The 25878-nt window shown below is 41.2% G+C and overlaps 2 protein-coding genes across 9 annotated transcripts in view; one reads left to right on the forward strand and one right to left on the reverse strand.

Moving 5' to 3' along the window:
- Window positions 1–5477, forward strand: part of emid1 (EMI domain containing 1) — a 323148-nt gene extending 317671 nt beyond the window's left edge. For all 4 annotated transcript variants that reach the window (XM_068005893.1, XM_068005895.1, XM_068005898.1 and 1 more), the window contains one exon: window positions 3556–5477. In XM_068005893.1, the coding sequence (XP_067861994.1) occupies window positions 3556–3686 (131 nt within the window). In that variant the 3' untranslated portion in view covers window positions 3687–5477. The remainder of the gene's footprint in view (window positions 1–3555) is intronic.
- The window catches only part of rhbdd3 (rhomboid domain containing 3), a 37046-nt gene continuing 12053 nt past the window's right edge, over window positions 886–25878 (reverse strand). For 4 of the 5 annotated variants that reach the window (XM_068005901.1, XM_068005899.1, XM_068005903.1 and 1 more), the window contains 4 exons: window positions 21682–22077; window positions 20659–20815; window positions 10724–11149; window positions 7928–8826 (listed from right to left, as the gene is read on the reverse strand). In XM_068005901.1, the coding sequence (XP_067862002.1) occupies window positions 8670–8826; window positions 10724–11149; window positions 20659–20815; window positions 21682–22077 (1136 nt within the window). In that variant the 3' untranslated portion in view covers window positions 7928–8669. Of the gene's footprint in view, window positions 2108–7927; window positions 8827–10723; window positions 11150–20658; window positions 20816–21681; window positions 22078–25878 lie in introns of those variants that run through there. The other variant, XM_068005900.1, reaches the window with a different exon arrangement.

The following is a 25878-nucleotide window of genomic DNA, read 5'->3' on the forward strand; positions in this document are numbered from 1 at the left end:
ATCCCAGGAACACTTAAGTGACAAGAGGAAAAATTATTTAAAAATACATTTTTTAAAAAAACCTCCAAGCATATCTTGCAACACATGAAATTGTAATGTGCATTTCAGAAGAATAGTTGCCCCTTTATGCTCTCTGTTGCCACTCCATTGGGATGCCTTCCCCTTGCTTCTCCCCATCTTTTACACTTACCCTGTAACCATTCTAAATACTAAGATCGACATGTAATCTTGTCACTACAAATAAGACTCAATGTATTTTTATGCTATTATTTTTAAAAATTCTACAATCATCAGTGATTTAAAAATGATAGCCATGACAATGCTACATGATAGTTTAATCTACACAAGCCAGCAGTACTCGATGTGCATTCTCTGTGTAAAAAGCCTGTTGCACTGACTTCCCCAAACAATTAGATGACTAATTCTGTCACAAGCAAAATATTTTTTTGTAAAACTGAGGTGCAGTACAAAAACACATGGACACAAATATTTTAACTAAAATTAAAATGTGCATTAAAATGTTGCAAATCAAACAATAAACAGTAACATAGATGGTTGTGACGGTATTAAATATTAAACTGAGCTCCATGTCTCTCTTGCTTTTGTCTGTTGTGATCTAGATTTTGCAATAAATATTTAAAGCTCCTCCACATAATCTTTCAGCTGTAGTACCTATGTATTTAAATTTAGCCAAAGAATATATTTGTGGCAGAGAAATTTGACATTGTTTTTAATGATGGGCATATCATAATTATAATTGCCAAAATCATTTATAATGGTATTAAACTTTGGGAACTGGTTAAAAAATGTTGTGATATTACTACAACACAGCCTTTGTGAGACAGGAAAGTGTTTGCTCTATTCAAACAGAGTACAAAAGGCCAATAATGGAAACTGCAACTTTTAATACAATACACATAAAGAAACTATGTACATATTTAAAATATAATATATGTTCAAACCTTATAGACCCTGTTCTGCAAACAAAATACCAACATAGTATTGTATTGCTCAACTGGTCAAGTTTCACTGATGCAAGGAAGGTCTACAATTTTTCGTCAATAAGTTATGTACTGTGAATTTATATTTTGTGTAGTCATTTGGGTTTCATGATGTTCTTCACGACATGGGTTTAACATCAGGTAAAAACAACATCAAAAAACAAAGTCTTGAGAAACCACGGAAGGCTGAACTGAGTTCAACATCACATTCTAAATCAGCACGCTGTATGGAATGGTTTGATATTAACTATATAAGTATTTTCATTATTGATATTAAGTAACAAAAATAAGAAAGCCAAATGACTTCTTACTGAGTGAATTCATTAAATATGTTTTTGGAAATTTTAGTCCAGCAAAGACAGCATTTTACTTCAGATACATTAAGTTCTCAGTAGGTACTGCACTTAGCAGTAAGATTTTTTTAAATTAACTCTATCAATTCCCATTATCTTTTTAACCCTGCATGCAGGGGTGTTGTAAAACTTACAATAAATCTCATGAACTAAATTATCAGAGCTCAGCAAAATGGTTGCTGCCTCTTTTATTTAAACTTCAATCGCTCAACCTGTTTGTCAAGCTCTACTTTACATCTTAATGCATTTTTTTCCTTGTTTCCTTCTCTTCATGGCAAAGTGCTGAACCTATTAAAGTGAAATGATCTGTTCTACAAAAATAACACTGCTCTCTCTTTCATCTGCTGTCACAGATACTGGCATTTCAATAGAGCACGTCTATCAGACTATGTCTATCTCAATAGTCAACTGAACGCTGTCTTAAATAAAATGAACTGACTGACTTTGCTTTGGAGACTTGCTCCTATTCCTGCTTTGCTTCTTTCCTGAGAAGACTCTGGCTGTTTCTACTCCTTGTTAAAAAGGCAACTCAACAATATCTTGCCTACCTCCTTTTTAACACTAGAAGTGTTGACAGACTTTTTTTCTTCATTTGTAACCTATTCATAATATTGTTTGTGGATGTCTTTACATGGTGTTTTAAACAAAAACTACCTGGATTCACATTGCTCACAGTTAAACTGAAGTGGAAGTGTTGGAAATCTGAAATAAAACTGGAAAATGCTGGCAGTACACAAGCAGGTCCATCAACATCTGAAAAGAGAAAAAATAGATTCATGTTTCAGGCTATTAATTTCATTAATTGCTTTACATCAGTAGTTAACATATTTGACTTCCAACCCTTTTGTTCTGGTCAGTCCTAAAAAGGGATTTGCTAGAGTAATTTTTCAGTGCTCTATTGGAAACATTAACCATTCTTTTTTCAGATGCTGGGTATTCCTGCCATTTTCTGTTTTTATTGTAAAATTAGTTTATTGCATTTACCTGATCCTACTTAAAAGTCACAGGTCAAATTATTTTTTTCCGAAATAATGGCTTGTGCACTATTGTTGACTGCTGAAGCCGTAACATATACACGAAAACTGAGGGAGCTGCACTTTTTTTTTTAAGATATCCATCAAATTTTGGGTGGAAAGGGCTGATTGATAAAGGATAAGCTAAGGATAAGGCTGATTGATAAAGATTCACTACTCACCTGACGAAGGAGATAATCTCCGAAAGCTTGTGATTTTAAAATAAAATTGTTGGACTATAACCTGGTGTTGTAAGATTCCTTACATTTGATAAAGGATAAGCAAAGAATACTCTTTATAAATTATAATTTTAGATGGTCCCCAATTCTCTATAAATCTGATAAAATGTACAATCTGATAAAATATTGTTTTTTTTCTTTCATAATTTTCTTTAAAAATGAGAGAATCAACACAAGTGAAATCAGTTGTTTTGGCTTAAGAACGTAGCAATGAAACAGACTAATCAAGTTACCTCATCTTTAGGTCTTTAAAGACCCAGACTGATTTCCCTCCTTTAGTGTCAAACCCGGGTTTTCCCATTAGATCACAACCTACTCATTTCCTATCCGTTCTACAAACTTTGCTAAAAATAAATCCCTGCTGCAACGACAAAAGCCTGGACCTGACTGCAAGTGATGCTCTTGTACGGATAGGATTTTAATGGGTTTTAATTCAGCTGTCAAAATTTTAAAAGTGTAGTCTGAAAATGATCATGAATGATGTTACCATAGGAATGCCTTACGCATTCATATCAAATTTCTCTCTCTGCTATTTTAATGGGAAAGTTAACCCATTTATATTGAAAAGCAAAATCATTAAAATAGCAGAGAGAGGAATTTTATATATTAATGCATACATACAGTAACATTGCTATGGCAACTAAATAACCCCTAATAAAATGCTATGCTCCAATGGTCAATATCCTAAACATAGAATTCAAACTCCATTCTCCAAACTATACCGCTCTTCCCCCAAATTACTCCATCAGATGATGCTATGGATAAATTGAAAATGTAAAACTGAGTTTCAACAAATCAATTCATGACATTAACCTCATTTAATGTTACTTATTTGCCACCTTGTTCTTCATTTATGGATTCTTATATAACAACTCTCTTACAGTACAATGAAATCTCCTTTAATTTTTTTTTCCCAACTGAATTTACTATGTTGTCTTTGTCGTAACAGAACCTGATCATGGATCTGGAGTAGATCCTTACTCTACTGCACCTCCAAATTTCTTCAGAGGCAAGCGAGGCAGCTTTGCGGCCTACAAGATTATCTCACACAGGCTTGCACATAAAGCTGAAGAGAAATGATTACGGACAATGTAAAAGTCAACAAATGTAAACTGTGTGGTGCCTTCCTGCAACAACATGTGGTAAACTGGGGTAAGCAGATTACCAAACCACTGGAACTGTTCATAAAGCGTATATTTGTCCCCTGTGTAATACATCAGTGGACTAACTTGATTTGCCTCGTCCAACTGCGGGCATTTTCCTCTCTACGTGCTGAAAATGACTTGCATTCTAGGCTGCTTTCTTAATGGGAATCTCAGAGATATGGTATAGGTATCACAAAATGTTTCACCATTGATGACTATACAGTGTTTCTTTTTCATATACATAAACTCTGGTGAATATTTCATAAGGCAGCCACTGGTGTTTCCTCCTATGTTTGTGAAAATGTTTACTTTGCATTTACTTTGCCACTTTCTATCACAAGTAGATTAATTTTTCTAAAATTCTGTATAATCATACTATTGCCATCAGTTTACATTATGTTTTTCAAAAGATAAATTAGTTTCATTACATGGTGAAAATTAATTGTTTAACGAGACACTGTCCCTTGGTCACCTCCTTCCATATAGTTCTCTCCAAAATGAATACCTGCTCATTTTTTGACAGATTATTGACTCTTTGTTAGATTCATAAATTTGGAATGGAATCATCCAACAATCTCTGTGTACTCAGGGTGTTTTTGCTTTTATTTTTGATTTAAAGTAGGTTTGCCAGTAATGATTACTCAATTAGAATGTAAACAATTTTAGATCAAAGGGAAGGAACAATGACAGAGATTCATATTTTTAATTTTTCTCTCATTTTTATTATGTGTCTTTATTAGATCAAGGAATACAGACTTGGTACTTTACAAATAGTGTTGTTACTTTGTAATATTCAGTTTTAGAGCCACCTCCATTGGATATTTGTGAATGAAAGCTGTCATCAGTTTGCATTTTATTAAATTGTTTAAAACTGAAATTAATGTTTGGGAGAACTTTAACAAATAGGATCCTGTCTCATTAAATTATATTAAAAATACTTTGCTGATACTCTGTTACATTTATGGTAACAGCAGTAAGGGATAGTAAAGGAAATCTTTTTAAGTGAACCATTAGATTTGTTCTCCTATGATCAGATTAAATATAATTTAGAAATTTTGTTTGGTGGAATATTGAAATGATCCATGCGTTACTCAAAATATTAATCACAAGGAACACTGCCTTTTCCTATTACATTTGAACATTACATACCAGTAATTCCTAAAACTATTTTTTAAATCTTATTAGAAGTTGTGTATTTTTAGTTCTAAAGGGCATACGTTAAAATAGATAGCAAATCAACAAAAAATGTGGATTAATTGCACATCCAATTAATACTCACTAGGCAAAAGAGGACTGCTACTTAAAATTCTAGATCAAAATAAATAGGACATTTCACCATCAAAGCATGAAAATGTACTATAAGTGTTTATGTACAGATATCTCTGAATTTGTACTTGAAGGTAGCATTTCAATTACAGTCATTTTGGGCTGTAACAGATTTATATGTGTCTTAATGGTGCTCCGTGTGCAGTGTTTAATTTCATAATTAAGGCAACATGTGTTTCTGATTTGGTTTGCTATTTGTTTATCCACAGATACTGTATCTTGACTAAGGGCTTTTAATGCAGGTCGCTAGCAAAAGTATTCACTTATTCAGTATATTTACAATGTACAACTTTTGGTGCCACTGTGTTTTCATATACAGTCTTAAAGGGCGTACTTATTTCCATGTACAGAGCACTGTTTTATACCAACTATGAGAAGCGTGTCAAAAATATTCATTAAAAGGTAAATTAAGTCTTTTGACGTTTTTCTTTTGATGCTTTTCTTTGAATTTTTAATTTTTGTAATAAATATTTTATTGCTCTATAAGACAAAAGATTTATTTTATTTTAGAAGTCGCTTATTTAACCAAATTTGGTTACATGTGGATTGCTTATCTCTTTCCACTGTAATTTGCATATTCAAATTGACTGACTGCAGTGAGTCCCCACAAAAACGCTTGTGCATTGTGGTCTGCCCTAGGGCAGGTCCTAACTCAAGTCTCTTGAGCCACTTTTAAGGGAAGAGTAGCTGAAGTGGTTTCCCATTGCCTTCCTCATAGTTTTTATCTTCAGTTTGTACCTTCTCCTAGGTGGGCTGCAACCAAGGCTAAAGAACCACACCTACTCTTTATGATGAGGAGGGGGAGGGGGGGGGGAAAGAAGGAGGCACCTGCACCCATTGCACACAAGTACCCCCACTGGACGCCAATCCAGTATTCAGAGCCGATACTCTGGTCTCCGCTTCTCAGGGTTGTCTGGAGTGGGGCCCGAACCCAACCCTTCTGACTCCGAGGCAGGAATACTACCACTGAGCCAGTGGCCACTCCGTCTGGTCTCGAGTATCCCATTGGATGTCAACCCAGTATTGAGACCAGGAGCTATCTGGAGTAGGGCTCGAACCCTTCACCTTCTGACTAAGAGGCAGGAATGCTACCACTAAGCTCACTCCCAGTTATCAGCATCAAATGTGTAAAATAGTGTATAAATTCCAAGTGGCATTTCTTACAAAACAGGACCCTACTTAGAATATTTAGCAGAATTCAGTTTTGCAATCTATGTCATTTGTATGATTTATTTTACATGTTTTTTAAATTCTTGATCAGCTTTTATGTCCCAGGGTACTTTTTACTTAATGAAGTGTTAAATTCTATTATGTTATTGGAATATTAACCAATCAGGTGTTAATACCCAACTAGTGACTGCCCTCTTGGAGTGGGTGGTGTGGAATGCAAAGGGCGGTAGGTTCTTTTTGATGTCAAGGTGACACACCTGGAAATGGAAAATAGGAACCAAGTCAACCTTTTGTGGTGGACTCTTAGGCCCCGATATTAGAGTGGAGGCTGGATGACAGCAGGGAGGGTGGGTGAAGGTGCGCGCGGCAAACCAGAATTTTAAAAATTACCTTTTCCAACGCGATCACGATGTAATTGATGGTGATTAAAGTTATTTCCGGGTTTCGCGCCCGGCAGCCAGCCTGATTGACAGGCTGGCTGCCGACAGGAGCTGCAACACCGAGTGGGGGGGGGGGGGGGGGGGGGGGAGAGAGAGCGAGCGAGACATCATCCGGCGCTGGAACAAAAGATCGGGGGGGGGGGGAAAGAGTGGAAGAGGAGGAGATCAGAGAGGGACATTGGGGGCTGAGAGGGACATTGGGGGAAGAGGGGGGAGATCGGAGATGGAGACATCGGGGGCTGAGAGGGACATCGGAGAGAGAGACATCGGAGCAGGGTGGAAAGGTAGGTTGATTTTGTGTTTTAACTTGGTGCAAAGGTTTTTTATTTAATTTATTTGTTTCATTTTTGCCTGATCCAGCCCTTCACGCCTGGTTTCACCAGACGTGAATCGGAAGCCGTGGGAAAGCCGCCCAGGTAAGTTTAAAAAATTGTTCTAACTATCTAATATGTCATAAGTTAAGTACCTCAATGAGGTACATTTGGTTCTTTAACTATCGTCTCTGCTGGCTTTAATTGCTGGCGGGACTTCCAGTTTCGGGAAGCATGCACGCACACAGGTGCGTCTGCGGGGAACTCGGAAGTCGGCGGGTTGGAGCCGGCTTCCGAACCCGCTCTGCATTTTTGCAATTTGGGCAGCCCTCAACGCACCCGCAATTTAAGTTTAAAATTGAGCCCTTATAATCTGATACATGGACCAGGCCTGTCTGCTTGACTGCAGGGAACTATGACGACTGACCAGGGGGCTTGGCCCACTAATGGCATCTGAAGGAGTAGATCTGTCGATGGGAGCTGTGATTCCTCTACTCAGCTCCAGCTAACTTCAAGCCAATGATCTGCCTAATTGGTCCTAGAGAACAGTGGGAAGCTTACCATCACCATATGCTGGTAAACTGCATGGTTTTAACTGGTTGAACGTCAGCAATATACCTGCATATTTGGGAATCCCTAGGCCTTTTCTCTTGTGAACTTGTAATCTCTCTATGGGGAGAGTGTGCACTCCATCTTATCAGGCAAACAGAAACTCTTACTTCTATAGATTTTTCAGTAACTTTGTTTTGAATTTCTTAAGCGTGGTGACGGGCTGCCGTGCAAGTCAGACATCTGACTGACCAAAACCAAATTTTAAAGTCAGAAGAATCAAGCAGCCAGCAAACGGCTATTACAACCACTTCACAGATTGAACCTTGTTATCTATCTCTTTTTGTTTGTAGATGCAGATAATGTTAAAAGGAACAATGTTTAATGTTGTTCATTAATTTATTACTAAAATCTGTTTTTTTACATCAAAATGACTCTAGGGTGAGCAGAGGAAACATATTTGAAAATTTGGCAAAATGTTCAATTAAAATACGAAATTTCCAACACATTCTGTAATTTCTTTAAATTGAAGCTGCTATAGCCAACCAATGTAATTTGCTTTTTTTAAAAAAAAGTTCACCTTGAAATAATATGTCCAGGTTTAAGCTGTCGTATTTTTGTGGGAATCAGTTTGTATTCATTTCAATGTTTATTCACAATCTTCAGGACATTTCAAATAATTCCAAACTGTCAGCGAGATACAAATTTAGTGCCTAGCTATTACAGAAATGCTTTTTGAATATGTACTTCTCTTTAATTAACTGTACAGGCACCAATTCAGCCTCATGCTAAATATTTCTGACTTGACTTAGACATATGGGAAACAGATTTCAAAACATCAAAACCATTCCCGCCTGCCCAGTATTTCTTTCAACATATATAAATATTAGTGACCATTACTGAAATATATTATTGAAAAATGACTACTGGGCATGGAAACTTAAGTCACAATTTTAGTGCTACATAGATGCAAATCTATAAAAATGGGCTGAACTGTATTAATGTTTAATTTTTGTGACCCACACATACGTAGCATAGAAAGGCTGTTTTTAAATCTGCTTTCAGGAACCTGTACAGACATTTGCACCTGTAGGGGGCATTATTTAGCAGTACCAATGACATTCACTTGGATGTCGATTTCTCCTTTGCAGTCATAACAGCATCCTCTCCAACTTGGCCTTCCACAAGGAGATTGACGGCACTCTCCACCTTTCCCGAAGCAGCCAGCGCTAAAACAGCCTTTTCAGTTGAAAAGCCCATCCGTTCTAATTGCTGTAGTCTGAGAGAGGGGTGAATGAAAGCAAACATTAAGAAAGCAATATATTGCTTATAGGATTATGTGCTGTACATGTGAAAATGATAGCCTAATTTTAATTTTACTAATAAAATCCAATGAGAAAGTGACAATTATTTTCCAACGCAAACATTTCATTGACACAATGGGAGTAATTTTAACTTTGGGGTAAAATGGGCGATATCGAATTGGCCGCCCATTATACACTCTGCCTGATTTTTCCCTTTCATTGACTTCAATGGAAAGGAAAATGAGGTGTGTATAATAGGCAGCTATTTCGATATCGCCCATCTTACCCCATTGCCCAAAGTTACATTTACTTACCTTCCCCCCCACATATACTCATGGCTCTGCACCGCAAATGAGAGGCTGGCTGCTTGAGGACAAGGGCTATCCACAACCACACATAGGAGCTCTTGAGAGGATTTATGAGCCGTGCTCAGTGGCCAAACTGCACTACAGTCAGATCAATGGCTGGACTAAAGCCTTCATCGAGAAGACCCTTGGGGTCCTCATGCAACAATTCTGCTGCCTGGACAGGTCTGGTGGATTCCTGCAAAACAACCCACTAAGTGTTCCGCTTGATATTGGTTTGCTGTACCAAAGGATGAAGACCTTCAGGAGATGACACTGATGACATAGAGGATGGTGAGGAAGCCAGAGGGCTCCAACACCTGCTTGCAGCCAGAACCGTTCAGCATTCCTAATGAGAAAGCCTCAAGCCTTCTTTACTTATTTTCAAGAGCTCCCTCCCTAAACTCCTCTGCCTTGCTACGACTGTCCCCACCTTCAAAAGTCTCTTCAGATCTTTCCTTTTCAATCACCTCCTCTAACTCTTCCACTCCTGCTCAGTATCCACTACTGCTCAGTATCCACTGAACACCTTGTGAGGCACCTTGGGATATTTTCTATGTTAAAGATGCTGTATTGGTATGTAAAATAACCAAGTCACCTCAGAGAGCTGCCAATTAAAGAGAACAGCTGCACTCTATCTACACATGTGGACTTGCATACAGACTCCAGACTATGACACTAGCACCTATTATAAATATGGATTGTCATGAACAAAAACCTAAGAATTGTTTTGTGTTTACATGGTCATGTGCTCTAAAGTAAGAAAATATACAATTCAAAGATACCTAACTTCTAATTTCCAAATATAGTACTCCGAGTTTGCAGCAAGCACCATGAAATTATCAACCTGAGAAAACCCTGTTAGCTGGGAATTTTAAATAAGCATCCACTTGAAACTAATTTTTAGTCTCACTAAAACACTCAAATAATGCCTATGGGAGACAATTAATGAAATGTTCTGTCTAGTAAGCAAAAGGTGTTTGGTGTATAGTTCTTTGGGTATTTGGGGGGGCTCTTGAGATAATTAGATTTCTGAATATTTCTGTATTTGTTGACTAACTGAACCGATTATTTCTGCAGCTGGATATTGTGCCATAGCAATGGTTTCCTTTGGGTAGCCGACATTGTTGTCTTAATATTTGCAGCGGTCCCCCACACATAAAAAAATTGAAATCCACTGATTTAGAGAGCTTGGGATTTACAATCATGACAATAAACATGTGAAACCTGCGCATGAACAGAATCAGAGTCAACTGAACACTTTCTTTTAAAGTAATACTATTTTAAATGTGATTCTAACCATTTTTGGAAGCCTGCTATTGAGATCTGATCAAAAAATTTTCTGTGGACATGTGATTTCAGTGCTTAATAATTTTGACAATAGTAACTGCTGGTAACTGAATGTGACTGCTTGCTAACCCTGCCTCAACTCAATTTTTTTATATATATATTTGTGTAAATGGTATTTACTAAGTGCCCAATAATCTTTTATTGCCAGCTTAATAATCTTTTACTGCCAACTACTTACCGGAGAGAAGATACTGACGATTTAGGTACTTCCACTTTACTGTTCTGGTCCATTCCAGACTCTTGTAAGGAGGCAAGAACACCAGCATGAAAAAGGTCCTCATCTGTGAGAAGGCCACGAGCAGCAATAGCATAGATATCTTCTGAAGCCACATGATAAAATTCAGAGAGGCGATAGCTGGGATCCAGTTGTCTAGGATATGTAGAACCATATGGGTTGTATAGGTCTGCTTGTAAGTAATTGGCCTGGGTTGATCCAGTATGAGGCTGTGAAGGAGTCAATGTCTGATTGGAGGCTTCAGTCCACTGAGTATCCATTTGTATATTGTAGCTATTGCTTTCTGTCATTGTAGGATGATCAGCGGCGGCTGTCAAATGCATCATCGAGGATGCAGGAGTTTGATAGGCCTCTGGCACAGGATGGAACCTGCAAATGTGAATAACATAGAGCACGTTACAATCTTTTTGACAATATACACGATGATAGAACCAAAGTTTAAAATATTCAGTAATAATTCACAGGTCAAACCTAAACATGTAGAAAAGCTTAACAATCGAATACTTCATAAGGTTCACAGGGAATATTGGGGGCCAATATATTAACTCTTGATAAATTCGTGGACTTAATTAATTACATGGTTCCTATTAACCATGTTAGCAAAATTGAAGCCCATAGGATTAAAGGGGCAGTGGCAGTGTGGATACAAAATTGGCTAAGAGACAGAAAACAGGGAGTAGTTGTGAACAGTTATTTTTCAGACTGGAGGGAAGTATACAGTAGTGTCCCCCAAGGGTCAGTATTAGGAACACTGCGCTTTTTGATATATATTAGTGGCCTGGACTTGGGGGTATAATTTCTGAATTAGCAGATGACACAAAACTTAGAAATGCAGTAAACAATGAGGAAGATAGCAGCAGACTTCAGAAGAACATACGCAGACTGGTGAAATGGGCAGACACGTAGCAGATGAAATTTAATGTGGAGAAGTGTGAAGTGATGCATTGTGGAAGGAAGAATGAAGAGAGGCAATATAAACTAAATGGTACAATTTTAAAAGGAGTGCAGGAAAAGAGAGATCTGGGTGTTCATATACACAAATCTTTGAAGGTGACAGTACAAGTTGATAAGGTGGTTAAAAAAGCACATGGAATCCTTGGCTTTATAAATAGAGGCATAAAGTACAAATGCAAGGAAGTTATGCTAAACCTTTATAATCACTGATTAGGCCTCAGCTGGAGTACTGTGTACAATTCTGGACAATGCACTTTAGGAAGGATGTCAAGGTCTTGGAGAGGGTGCAGAGGAGAGTTACTAGGATACTACCAGGGATGAGGGACTTCAGTTATGTGGAGAGACTAGAGAAGCTGGGATTGTTTTCCTTAGAACAGAGAAGGTTAAGAGAAGATTTGATAGAGGTAAACGGGAGATTTAGTAGAAGTGTTCAAAATTATGAAGGGTTATGATAGAGTAAATAAGGACAAACAGTTTCCACTGGCAGGGGTGTCAGTAACCAGAGGACACAGTTTTAAGATACTTGGCAAAAGAACCAGAGACGAGATGAGGAGAATTCTTTTTACGCATAACTGGATATATATTTGAACAGGAAAAATTTGCAGGACTATGGGGAAAGAGCAGGGAAGTGGGACAAATTGGATAGCTCTTTCAAAGAGTCGGCACAGGCCAGATGGGCTGAATGGCCTCCTTCTGTGCAGTATGATTCTAAAAAAAAATTCTAAAATGCAACTATGGGACCTTTTTGGTCGCTTTCATGTCGATTAGGGACCAAAAAGGAGATCTACGCATGGAGGCAAAGGGCATGGCTGAGGTACTAAATGAGTACTTTGCATCTGTCTTTACCAAGGAAGAAGATGCTGCCAAAGTCACAGTAAAAGAGGAGGTAATTGAGATACTGGATGGGCTAAAAATTGATAAGTCACCAGGTCCAGATGGGATGCATCCTAGGTTGCTGAGGGAAGTACAGGTGGAAATTGCAGAGGTGCTGGCCATAATCTTCCAATCCTTAGAAACGGGGATGGTGCCAGAGGACTGGAGAATTGCAAATGTTACACCATTGTTCAAAAAAGGGTGTAAGGGTAAACCTGGCAACTACAGGCCTGTCAATGTAACCTGGGGAAGCTTTTAGAAACGATAATCTGGGACAAAATTAAATAGTCACTTGGACAAGTGCATATTAATAAAGAAAAGCCAGCATGGATTTGTTAAAGGCAAATCGTGTTTAACTAACTTGATTGAGTTTTTTGATGAGGTAACAGAGAGGATTGATGAGGGCAATACGGTTGATGTTGTGTATATAGACTTCCAAAAGGTGTTTGATAAAGCGTCACATAATAGGCTTGTCAGCAAAATTGAAGCCCACGGAATAAAAGAGGCAGTGGCAGCATGGATACAAAATTGGCTAAATGACAGGAAACAAAGAGTAGTGGTGAACAGTTGTTTTTCGGTCTGGAGGAAGGTATACAGTGGTGTTCCCCAGGGGTCACTACTAGGACCACTGCTTTTTTTTGATATATATTAATGACTTGGACTTGGGTGTACAGGGCACAATTTCAAAATTTGCAGATGACTCAAAACTTGGAAGTTTAGTAAACAGTGAGGAGGATAGCAAGAGGACATAGACAGGCTGGAGGAATGGGCAAACATATAATAGATGAAATTTAACGCAGATAAGTGTGAAGAAAAAAAAAATTGGCAGGAAGAATGAGGAGAGGCAATACAAACAAAATGGTATGATTCTAAAGGGGGTGCAGGAACAGAGAGACCCGGGGATATAGGTACACAAATCTTCGAAGGTGGCAGGACAGGTTGAGAAAGCGAAAGGGATCTTGGGCTTTATAAATAGAGGCATAGTGTACAAAAGCAAGGAAGTTATGTTGAACCTTTATAAAACACTGGTTCAGTCACAACTGGAGTATTGTGTCCAATTCTGGGCATTGCACTTTTGGAAGGATGTGAAGGCCTTAGAAAGGGTGCAGAAAAGATTTACTAGAATGGTTCCAGGGATGAGGGACTTCAGTTACGTGGATAGACTGGGGTTGTTCTCCTTAGAGCAGAGAAGGTCGAGTGGAGATTTGAAAGAAGTGTTCAAAATCATGAACAGTTTAGATAAAGTAAATAAAGAGAAACTGTTCCCATTGGCAGAAGGGTCGAGAACCAGAGGACACAGATTTAAGGTGTTAGACAAAAGCACCAAAGGCGACATCAGGAAAAACTTTTTTATGCAGCAAGTTGTTATGATCTGGAATGCGCTGCCTGAAAGGGTAATGGAAGCAGATTCTATCGTGGCTTTCAAAAAGGAATTGGATAAATACTTGAAGAGAAAAAATCTGCAGGGCTACAGGGAAAGAGCAGGAGAATGGGACTAACTGGATTGCTCTTACAAAGAGCAGGCACAGGCTCGCTGGGCCGAATGGCTTCCTTCTGTGCCTTAACCATTCTATGCTTCTATGAACTGCAAGTTCCCTCAATTACTTAGTAGATAAATCTACTGCGCAGTATGGTACTGAGCTATACAGACCACAGAGAGCCCAGAGTCTCTCCATAATCTTTACCAAGTTGCATGATCTCAGCCAGGGTGGCAGTTGGGATGTTAGAATTGGTCTCAGCACCCTGGACTAAACAGGCAGATAGAAAAGCAGGCAGTCAAGGTTCTGCTTCTCAGCATTATCCAGTTTCCCTCAGCTGGAACAGTGTCAGGTAAGTACAGCATCAGACTCATCTGTGAAGCTCCCCACAATTAAATAGCTTCCCGACACTCACCGGCTACGCTCACACTTAAAAAAATGACCACCTAGATGGCGTATATGATGGCTTCCTTTGCCCCTGGAACTGTAGCTCTGTGTGAACCACCACTGTCCAGGGAGAGGGAGAGGGAGGAGGAGGAGGGGGTGGGGGAAGGGGAACTGTTCAGTTTTTTATAAAAAAGACACAAACTTAGATTCGCATGCAAATTCCAAAATCCAAATTCGAGCATAAATTGGGTAAGTCCAGTTATTATCTACCGCACAGGAGTCCAACAAGGGGGCAGGATCTGGAATTTGTTTTACCGAGTTGAATGTCAATTTGCCACTATAAGAGGTCCAAATCAGACAATCGCACAGTCGCAATTAGTGCTAAGATCTCAAATGCACATGTTAAATTTGCATTCCAATTATTCCCAAAACAATGGTGCAGCCAGGCATATGCAAACACATACACTTTAAGTCCCTAGATGCAGAGAATCAGCTGTTGAAGTGAAAGTTTGGCCTCGATTTTAGGAGGGAGGCGGTTTGGCAGCGGGGGGTCGACTGGGCGCGTGGGTAGCGCGCCCAGTGAATTTGGGGTGCTCCGCACGCGATCGCAGCCTGATTGAAGGTACTTACCTTGTCTTCCGGGTTTCGCGCTGGAAAGCTGCGCAGCGGGCAGACTGCGCAGCCGCATCATAGGCTGTCAGCTGAAGGAACCCTATTTAAAGGGGCAGTCCTCCACTGACTGATGCTGCAGAAAATAGGCAAAATTACAGCATGGAGCAGCCCAAGGGAAAGGCTGCTCCCAGGTTTAATGATGCCTCACTCCAGGTCTTACTGGATGGGGTGAGGAGGAGGGGGAGGACAGAGATCTTCTCCCCGGCGGACGGAAGGAAGTGGCCTGCCTCTGCCACCACGGAGGCCTGGCTCGAGGTGGCAGAGGAGGTCACCAGCACCACCAACATATCGTGCACCTGCATACAGTGCAGGAGGCGCTCCAATGACCTAAGTAGGTCAGCCAGTGAGTAAATTTACTCATTCCCCTACACTCCGTCTGCCACATCACCGCCCCCAACCCACATCTCCTTCTGCATTGCCAACACTACTCTATCACATCACTCCTCATACCCACTCAAAGCTCATCCTCATCTTATTCACTCGCCAGTACTCATCCCACCACTACCACTCAACCCAATCCTCATACAATCTCATAGCTCTATCTCATACTCACCCTCTGATGCATCTCTTTCACAGTCAACCTCACCCAACCTGCCACTACGTGTGCTGCAGCCACAGGGCATGCATCACATATGTGCAGTAGGAAGCGTAAGGCAAACGTGTCATGAGCAGGAAGGGGATGCACAAGGGTGTTTGAGGGTTTGTCATGGTTTTTACTTATATTTGATTTCTGATCAACTCACATTACATATTGTATTGTCACCACTACTGCCACGTCTTTGCAAATCTTGTCTGGTTTGTGCAATAATGCCCTTTCCTGAGGATCACTATGAAGACCCACAACTGATGCCACCCATTGTGTCACTGCAGAGTGGGTGTAGGTGTATTTGCAGGGCTCTTTTGTGCAGACGACTGAGAGACGTCGGCGATGTCCCCGGTGACATCCTGCGGAGGAGAAGTTGTTGAGGGCAGTGGTGACTTTGACAGCGACAGATAAGAAGATGGTGCTCGGGCCAGCCGGGAGCAGCTCGGCATGAAGGAGGCTGCAGATGTCCACGACTACATGTCGAGTGACTCTGAGCCTCCGTACGCACTGCTGCTCAGAGAGGTCCAGGAAGCTGAGCCTCGGTCTGTAGACCCTGTGGCGAGGGTAGTGCCTTCTGCGACGCATCACTCTCTGCGGTTGCCCTCCCTCCTGCTGTGCAGGTGGATGTGTCACAGCACTGTGTTGTGGAGCACCACGTGTCAGAGGTGGACGGCGTGGCCGGCGAGGCTGTTCGTCCTCTGAGGAGGTCATGACTGCAGCTATGGCGGCCCCCGTCCGGAAGATGTACGTTTGAGGGTGTCTGCAAGGTAGGGAAATGTGTCTGCACACCGGGGTTGACGTTCCAAGTTGGTGAATTTTGTTGTTAGGAGGAGGGTGGTGGAGGCCAAACTTTGTCCAAAGTGACAGAGTGGCCTCCTGCAATGAGTGAGGGTCTCCCCCCCCACCTACCACCTGTCAAATGGACCTTTGCAGCAACACATCCATTTCAACTGGGAGTGTTTCCCCCAGTATGGGAAACAGTCTCAGTTGAGTTGAAAATCCTAAAATATCCCCTCCTAAAATATCATGTCAATCAGGTCTGCAAACGACCTGAACTATGTAAATAGTTGCTTTAAGTGAGATCCCGCCGGCTTTAATTGCCGGCGGGATCCCACTTAAACCAACTATTTCCAGCCCCGGGAATCCCTGATCTTCGGAGCCCCCCGCCACGAACCCGCCAGCTCGGACGTCCGAAAATCGAGCCGTTTGTGATGCAGCTCCAAGGATGCTACCCTAAGGGATCTGGCTAAAATTTCGCCGCACTACATTCATCGATTCTCGTCTCAGTGCAATTCACGGCTGATTCTGCTGCTCTGTGCCACGACCAAATTTTGTGCCACAAATGCCAATTCCTCATCTCATGGTAAATCAGGAATTTCTACCTGCAGCACACAGTCCATCTTCAGGAACAAAGCAGCAACATCAGGTAGGAACTGCGGCCAGGGCTGGCAGTAAGGAGCACATCAAAGGAGGTAGAGTACCCTTGTGAACTGTGGGAGAGGCAGGGAGTGTCTCTTCTGGGGAAGGGGAGTGGCAATGTGAAGTACAAAGAGTAATTGTTATGGAGAAGAGATGATCAGGTGCATCTGTTGACTGGATAAACCCAAATCTTTCCTATTTTTTCAGTTTACAAACCTATCAATTGTGAAGCAAAAGTGTTTAAAAGTAACTAGAATGGCTCATTTAAGGTAAAAATTCAAAATATTTCCTCCCAGGATCTCATCAAAATACACAGCCAGTGAGCGTCAGGGGAGTGGAGGCAGTGTTTGTATGGAGTGGGTACAATTCTAAATTTGCCGGCGCTGATTCGAACTCATAAGCAATTTGGGGGCCCAGGTCAGCTCTTTTTTCCCACTGCTATATATGTGTTCAGGAAATAAAAAGTTGGCTAAAGTATACCACGTTAATATATTGAACTATTGTGGTGTCCCTTACGATTACCTCTGAACAAGCTATTTTTAGCTGTGTTGTATGTGGGGATGAGCCTTTGTAAGAAGAGCAGATAAACATACTGTGCTTCACTGCTTGGTGAAGCAGCACTAAGTCACAAAACAGAGTGAACACAATCAGCAGCTTTTAACCATGGTGGGATACTCCGCCTCATGGTTTAGCTGAAAACTGACAAACATGCAAATAAATTTACTGTTTGTGCCCTTGTCCTGTCAGCATATCCTGGCTTACAATTTGTTCTCTTAATCTGATTTGTAAGTTCAGCAACTAAAAACGTGTAAACTTTATGGATCTATTTATCTATACGTGGTGCTGCCAAACATCTGCTGTTTTCAGCACTACTTTATTGCCAAAAGATTCAATTTTACAAGTTTAAAAAGTTGTAGTTTGTTAAATTGTTTATCAAGTTCCCAATTAATTTATAGAGAATAATTAACTCAAACTGCACATAAAAAATGCATGGTACAGAATTAGAACTAAAATAAGTGTTACATTTATGTGGCCCATTCTCCAGCTGTCAGGAAGATCTCAAAACTGTTTCAGATACAATGGGCATGATTTTGACCCCGAGCTGGGAAGGGGGCGGGGGGTCAAATTGCGGATGGGAAACCCGGAAGTACGGGTTTCCCAGATGTCCTTACGATTTTGACATAAGGACGTCTTTCATTTTTTGTCGGTTTGCTGTCCGACTGGCCAGCCTGATTGACAGGCTGGCCTCAATCGGACGGGAGAGTAGCCAGGGAGAGGACATGTTCAGGTAAGTCTTTGTAAGTATGGATTAGGGGGGGGGGGGGGGGGGGAGGAGGGGGCGAGGGGGCATGGATTGGCATGGGGGAAGTCAGCCACGGGGGGTGTCGGGATCGTGGGTCATCGCGGGGGCCCGCGATCGTTTGCGGGGGGGGGGGGGGGGTCGGAGATTGTTGGGGTGGAGGTCGGAGATCGGGGGGTCTGCGATGGTTGGAGGGTGGGGAGGTCGGAGATTGAGGTGAGGGTCCGCGGTCATTGTGGGGGGTCGCTGCAAGTAGGCTTGTTGGACCTGGGGGAGGCACTCCTGCTCCTCCGGGCCCACCACCTGTGCCAGAAAGGCACTTGCCTGCTTTCACATGGCATGAAAGAGAAGGCCCGGGAATCCTGGCCACCAGGGGTTGAAATTGAAAACTCTAGAAAAATGGAGGCCCGCAGCCTCCTTGAAAGGTTTTAATCACCAACCCACCTCCTGGGAGCGGGTTGGTCACCCGCCCCTCATTCCACCCCGGTGAAAACCGGAAGTGGGCGGGTTGGAGTCAGGTCCAAAATGGTTGCGATTTTGGAATGCCCCCCCCCTGCCCCCAATCCACCCATAACCCACCCATTTTTCCCTTTTAAAATCGTGCCCAATGAATCACTTTAAAATACAGTGACTGGTGTTATGCAGGCAAACACAGCAGCCATTTTTCATACAAGATGCCACAAATAGGAACAAGATGGATGGTAAAATGTGTAGGGAATCAATCTTATCTTGATACATATAGATTTCTACAGTGTATTAAAAATTTTCAGCAGATGCAACGTTTATATTATCTAGTTATTTATGGGAGAGCAACTTCCACAACAATGGATTCTTTGCTGAGTTTCATTCTGTGAACAGAATATCTAGCTAGCAAAATTCTGTACTGTCATTGTCTTGTGGTTTTGTGTTTTGCGATGAGTAGCATTCCGGTTCCTGATCCTGCAGGAAGGTCCAATTCTGGCCTGTGTATCCACGATTTTAATCGCTCTACCACTGGCGGCCGTGCGTTCAGCTGCCTAGGGCCTAAGCTCTGGAATTCCCTCCCTAAACCTCTCTGCCTGTCTACCTCTCTCTTCTCCTTTAAGACGCTCCTTAAAACCTAACTCTTTGGCCAAGCTTTTGGTTACCTGTCCTAATATCTCCTTGTGTGGCTCTGTGTCAAATTTTGTTTAATAACGCTCCTGTGAAGCACCTTGGAACGTTTTACTACTTTAAAGGTGCTATATAAATGCAAGTCGTTGATGTTGTAGCTTTGGGATCAGTAGTATTGTAGTATCATCGTAAAGAAGAAACAACAGCAGGTAAAAACAAGAATTATGAGTGAAATTATTGAAAACTGCAGTAACTTTACCTTATTTCTCAGTAAAATAGAATAACAGTTACAAGTCAGGAGCCGCTGTACTAGTTACAGTGCCTGGAAGAAGCACCTACCACAACAAAATGGTACTGTACAAGCAGTGTATGCATTGTTTTTCCAAAGATAACTTTGCAGAGGTTCCACCAATGGCTCTGTGATTACATCCACCCCAAGACTGATGCCTAGTCTTTTTTGAGGTAAGTGATTTCAGCTGAAGAGGCACTAGGAATGCTACAGTTGGCTTCTGCTGGAAGTAGTGTGTGTGGTCAGAGGGTACGACAAGATTGGGTTTGAAACACCTGCTCATATACACAATCAAGCCTCACTTGGGCGAGCCATCGGAGGGCACCTAGCACCCACAGAACCATACCACAGCGAGCGGTCAAGATCTTCAGGAAAGTTGCAGGGAATATTGGCGTGGGGACAAAAATGTGCCAAAGGGTTCCCAATCCCAGGCATGTTGCTCTTAATAGCCACCAGGTGTGTCTTCCAAAGGAACAATCTGAGAGACAGCCCGCTCTTGTAAACCTGCCTGCAGCCCGTTTGAAAAGCATTAGCAAGGGGCTGGGATCAGGTTGCCCATCTACCTTCTCAGCCAAGAATAATGCAGGGATAATATAGCTTAAATATGTGAATCTCACTCTTAAAAATTACAAAATAAAATGTACTGCAGAGTAAAGTACTAGTAAAGAAAATATTGTAGTGTTAACATATGGGCATTCTAACAAAAAGGTAACCAGAAAGTGGGGAAGAGAGAGAAACTTGCACATAAAAATTACTTACACACATTTTTACTGTATATTATATATAGACAGAAAGTCCTAAACAACTAATTTAAAATCTTCTGCTCACCTCTCAATGTTACTTCTAACAGGAAGATGATATTGTGCTGGAGAGAAGATAAATGGAATCCAGGAGCTATGTTGCAGGAATCTGCAGATAGCCAGTCTTTCAACTGATTCTATCACTGAGTCTGACAACTCCAGGCAAAAGAAAAATCCATAGCTATCTGAATAAAAATAGTGTCAAGGACATTCAAAGCAGTTAGACAGTGTGTAGGTGTGATGGATTCTGACTATTCAAATTTACATCTCTTATTTACATGAATATGTTTCTGAGTTCATGAGAATGACTGCACTCATTTAAAAAGACCCACTATGTAACAGCCAAAAACAAACATTCTATTAACCAATGCACAAAATTAATGACAAGTGTACTTTAAAGGAGTAAATATTTACAGAACAGGTAATTTGATAACCTGTTTTATCCCAACTGCTTGCCATCTCACCTGAAATTCTTACATGTTGCAATACATTGCAAATAGAAGCACTCTCCAAATGCAGTTGGCAATGTGTTACATTTACACACATATCGCTGTCATACCACATTTTATGCATTGGCTGAAATATCAAATGTTTCCTTTTTGGCAATGGCAATTATTCAATGGCAAAATATAGGATAATTGTTTTTGTATATAATCCAAGACTAACTTAGAAAAGTATTGATCGAGCACAGAAATAGCCCTCTCAATGTCATACTTCATCCCTATTGAGGGGATTGTAAAGACTGCAACCAGTAATGATTAGACAGAAAAGCTCCCAAGATATAATCAGCAGGGTAGGCAGCTGTACAAACTGTCTGCTCCTGAGGCAGCAAAATCAGTTGTCATGGGATATTTTATGATATCTTCAGCGCTTTTAACAATCGCCATTAAAGCTACATTTTAGTTGAAACAAATTGTCACATCTGCTGTATATAATTTAAAAAACGCTAACTGGGAATCAAACCTAACACAGCTCTGCCTTTACCAACTGAACCCGCTGGAGAGCTAACTAGAGTTTTAACCTACTGTACTGCAACGATCAGAAAGGATACACATCAGCCCAACAATAACACCACAGATATGAAGAAGTATGGACGAACCCGGGATAACAAGGTAAGCAACTGGGAGAAGTATCCAAGGTACAGCTGCTGTACTAATTCCGGCTACGATGACGGTCCTTTTCATTTCAGAACTACGGCAGCTGAGCGTCACCATAGCAAATTGAACAGTTGTGAAACCACACACTGGTGTTTCTTCAAGATTTAATAGTTTGCCCAAAAGCAGGTAAAGAAGTGCAGACAAAACAGCAAAAAGGACAGAGAGGTAGAGGTATCGAATAGTGCCCAACTGTTGCTCCAGACGGCTGCTCAGGACAACTAACAATGTAACGTTGATGAGCAAAGTAAGGATATTGCCATGGGAAAAACAGTAGCTCAGTAAACGATACACTGTTGGAACGAAACAGAACAGAAGGTAAGTTAATTTACTTCTACTAATGAGGCAAACTACTAATACTGCAGTACATTTCCAAATGATATGTTTCAGCAATAATAGCAGGATAGCTGACCTTACTGCTAATTGCAGGTGTGTGTACAGAAAACCGTGATTGTGAACAGAATTGTATGCATTAACCAGACACTGTTAGATATGACATTTGTCACTGGTACCAACATACTGTCATTATTCTTTCCCTAGGAGTGGACAAAAGCTGACATCAATAACGTGCCCAGTTTTAAACTCAGCTCCCCCAATAAGTCAGACAGCAAAGCACTGCCCAATGCAGTGCTGAAGGACACAAATAGGTTCAGCGTCTGGTCTATACTGAATTTGCACTTCTCAGGCAGAGTACTTGCGGGGGAGGCACAACTGGCCTTTGCGTCCCTGAGCCAAAAGAGCATAAAATCAGCCAGGGTTCCCACCACTACTTGTTGGCCCCAGGGCCTTTCTTTCCCTGGTGGAAAGTGAACATGTGTAGATAAAGGCAGGATCAAGATCCACTGTGGTGACCCCCCCCCCCCCCCCCCCCAAAACAAAAAGCTTACGTATTATTAGGCTTAAACATGAAGAACAGCCACTTGGAAGAAAACCCAGAAGGTTGCCATCACCCACGGAACAATGTACCAGCATCGAAACAACAATTTTGAAAGGCAAAAAGTGGAAAATCTTTTGAAATGTCAAACTTACATCCTGTTACTGTTACAATTCAACGATACAGAAATTCCCTCCCTGCCTCCTCTCTAAAAAGCACTGACTGCTTGCTGGAAATGGTTCAGTGGTAGCCCCTTCCGCCCATTCCCAACGAGAGGTACAAAAACCAAGCCCAATCCAGCCCCTGTCCAACATTCACACATATGCACTCCCAGCAAGCATTGTTGGATAGTGATCAGGACTGGGAACCCTGGCCAATTTTCTCCTCGCTAACCCAGAGATGCTGAGGCCAATTGTATTAACCTATCTTACTGAGGTCAGCTAACTCAGCAAAGACCAGATATTGAATCTGGACCTTCCTTCTGGGAGGAGTTTTGTGTGCTACTTCACAGCCATTAGAGACCCCGAAATACTTAATGTACCTTTTCTTTGCTGAACTTTGTGTTTCTTCTTTATTCTTTTGCTCTGAAATATTAGTGGTTGCAGAGCAGGTTAGGTGACTATTCTGTGTATGTTATAAAATTTCAATGGAGAGATTTCAGGATATGTTTGTTGCATAACTTTTTTGATCATGAAGTAGTACTTCACCTGATGATCAATTTATCAGTGTGCAATGGATTTTGCTTCTCCCTCCCCATAAGAACCAAAATGTGACGAGGAAAAACCTTTTTTTACACAGCGAGTGGTTAGGATCTGGAATGCTCTGCCTGAGGGGGTGATGAAGGCAGATTCATTTATGGCCTTCAAAAGGGAACTGGGTAAGTATTTGAAAGGGAAAAAAATGCAGGGCTACGGGGATAGGGCGAGGGAGTGGGACTAGCTGGATTGCTCTTTGAGTCGACGCGGACTCGATGAGCCGAATGGCTTCCTTCCATGCTGTAACCTTTCTTTGATTCTATATAAACAACTGCACTCATTTTATCTAACAATATACACATGAAATTAATGATTAGTGAGAATTATTACTTATCCAAATATCAGTATCAGGGTATTCTTGAAATTCTGAGCTTTTACTCTACTGTAGTTTGAGTCTAAAAACATAAGAAAATCCAATGAGGAAAAAGCCATTAAGCCCATCAACCTGCTCCATCCAGGTCTATAATTATTCCATTATGGACATGTCTCCCACTGTACCTGTTTATCCCCTACTTTAGGGAACACTACTCTGGTGCATACTCTTGTACATAATCCCAACAACTAATAATGAACAAATCTTGATTCTAATATATACGGGATTTATTTAAAATCTTTAGGAACAGGAGTAGGCCATTCAGCCCCTCGAGCCTGCTCCGCCATTCAATTAGATCATGGCTGATCTGCACCTCAACTCCATTTACCCACCTTTGCTCCATATCCCTTATCTAACAAAAAATCTATCTATTTCATGCACCAACCCACTCCTTCCTCACTTTCTCTTAAAGGCCATCACACCCATCCCAAATTGCCAGTATCTCCTACCAGAGAGAAAATGGGAGCTATAGTTAAGGTCTGAAGTTGTTAATATTGAGACCAGAGGGCTGCAAAGTATGATAGAAAAATATGCTGTTCCTCAAGCTTGCCTTGAGTTTCATTGAAACAGTTTAGAAGGCCAAAGACAGAGAGGTCAGAGTGGGAGTTGGACAGAGAATTGAAGTAACATCAATTACTGCTGGTTAAACAACTGCGTGCAAATTAAAAATAACACAGGTACACTTTGTCAAAACCCCCTCTCCCTCCTCTACTGTATAGGGTTGCAAACTTTTGTTGGATGCATTCCTGGAGGTTTCAACACATGAGCTGCCATCTCCAACTGCCCCATCCAGTTAAACAGCCTTCTTTCCCATCTCCAATATTTTTATAATTAATAAATGAAGTACCCCTATGATTTTTCTCCCAGGTTGCTAACATCAGTGTCCATGAGATTAATCTTCAGTTCCTAGAGACTCTAGGACAACCCTGGAGGATTGGCAACCCAACTTTTGTCTGTGCTTTATTAATTCTACCACTGACCACTCCCTTACAAGGTTACTTACTTTATGGATGGCTCCCAGGCACAAATAAATCATTTTGTTCTTCCAGTAGGTCTACATGTCCTTTTTCATTTAAAAAAAAGACTATACAAGTAGAGTTTTACAAACTAAAGATGTGTCAATATCCCAATTGACATCTCTTCTCAAAAGTAGTAATTAATTCAAGCCATGTGATTGCAACATCATAAAAAGAATCTGTGGAGCTGTTAAAGGCGACTACAGCTATCAAACTTCTTGTCTTTGCATTATTAACCACTACTTTACACTAATTGACTTTTTTTTTTAAAGTACAATAGTTCATCTTGTAATCAATTTTGCTTTTGCATTGGTGGTTATTGATCAGCCATCTTCCCCCACAATAAGGGAAAAAACATCTGATGGGATTCTTCACAGGATCATGCTCATGTAATTCCTGACAGCTGGTCAAGAGCAGCATTGCCAGTGGATGAGACCAAGCAGCCAACTTCCTCTCTTAGATAAAGGAATTCCATGGAGGGAGTCCAGCAAGGTGAGAGCTAACATAAAGACGTGAGAGCATGCAGGTTTGATTCCTCATTTGCTCAGTTCCTAATCTGAGCTATATTGGGTAGGGAAGGAAATCTCAGATGGAGGTATCATTGTGAACTACAGCCAGTTACACTGCTGGAGGTCTGGAAGCAGATCACCAGTTTTCTGGACAGTATAGGTGAGAGATTAAGGCAGAACTTACCAACAGGGAGAGAGGCTGAGACTGCATTCCATGCATTGAAGACTCGACTATTCCAATGCTCTTCTGGCTGGCTTCCCACCTTCCACCCTCCATAAACTTGAGCTCATCCAAAACTCTGCTGCCCGTATCCTAATTCGCATCAACTCCCATGCACCCATCACCCCAGTGCTCGCTGACCTACATTGGCTCCTGGTCCGGTAACGTCTCAATTTTAAATCCCTCCATGGCCTCTCCCCTCCCTACCTCTGTAACCCTCTAAGAACTTGGCGCTCCTGCGCATCCCTGATTTTCATTGCTCCACCATTGACAGCTGTGCCTTCAGCTGACTAGGTCTGAAGCTCTGGAATTCCTCCTTAAGCCTCCCCATTCCTCTACCTCTTCCT

The sequence above is a fragment of the Heptranchias perlo genome, chromosome 25 (genome assembly GCF_035084215.1).
Source record: "Heptranchias perlo isolate sHepPer1 chromosome 25, sHepPer1.hap1, whole genome shotgun sequence".
Classification (NCBI taxonomy): Eukaryota; Metazoa; Chordata; class Chondrichthyes; order Hexanchiformes; family Hexanchidae; genus Heptranchias; species Heptranchias perlo.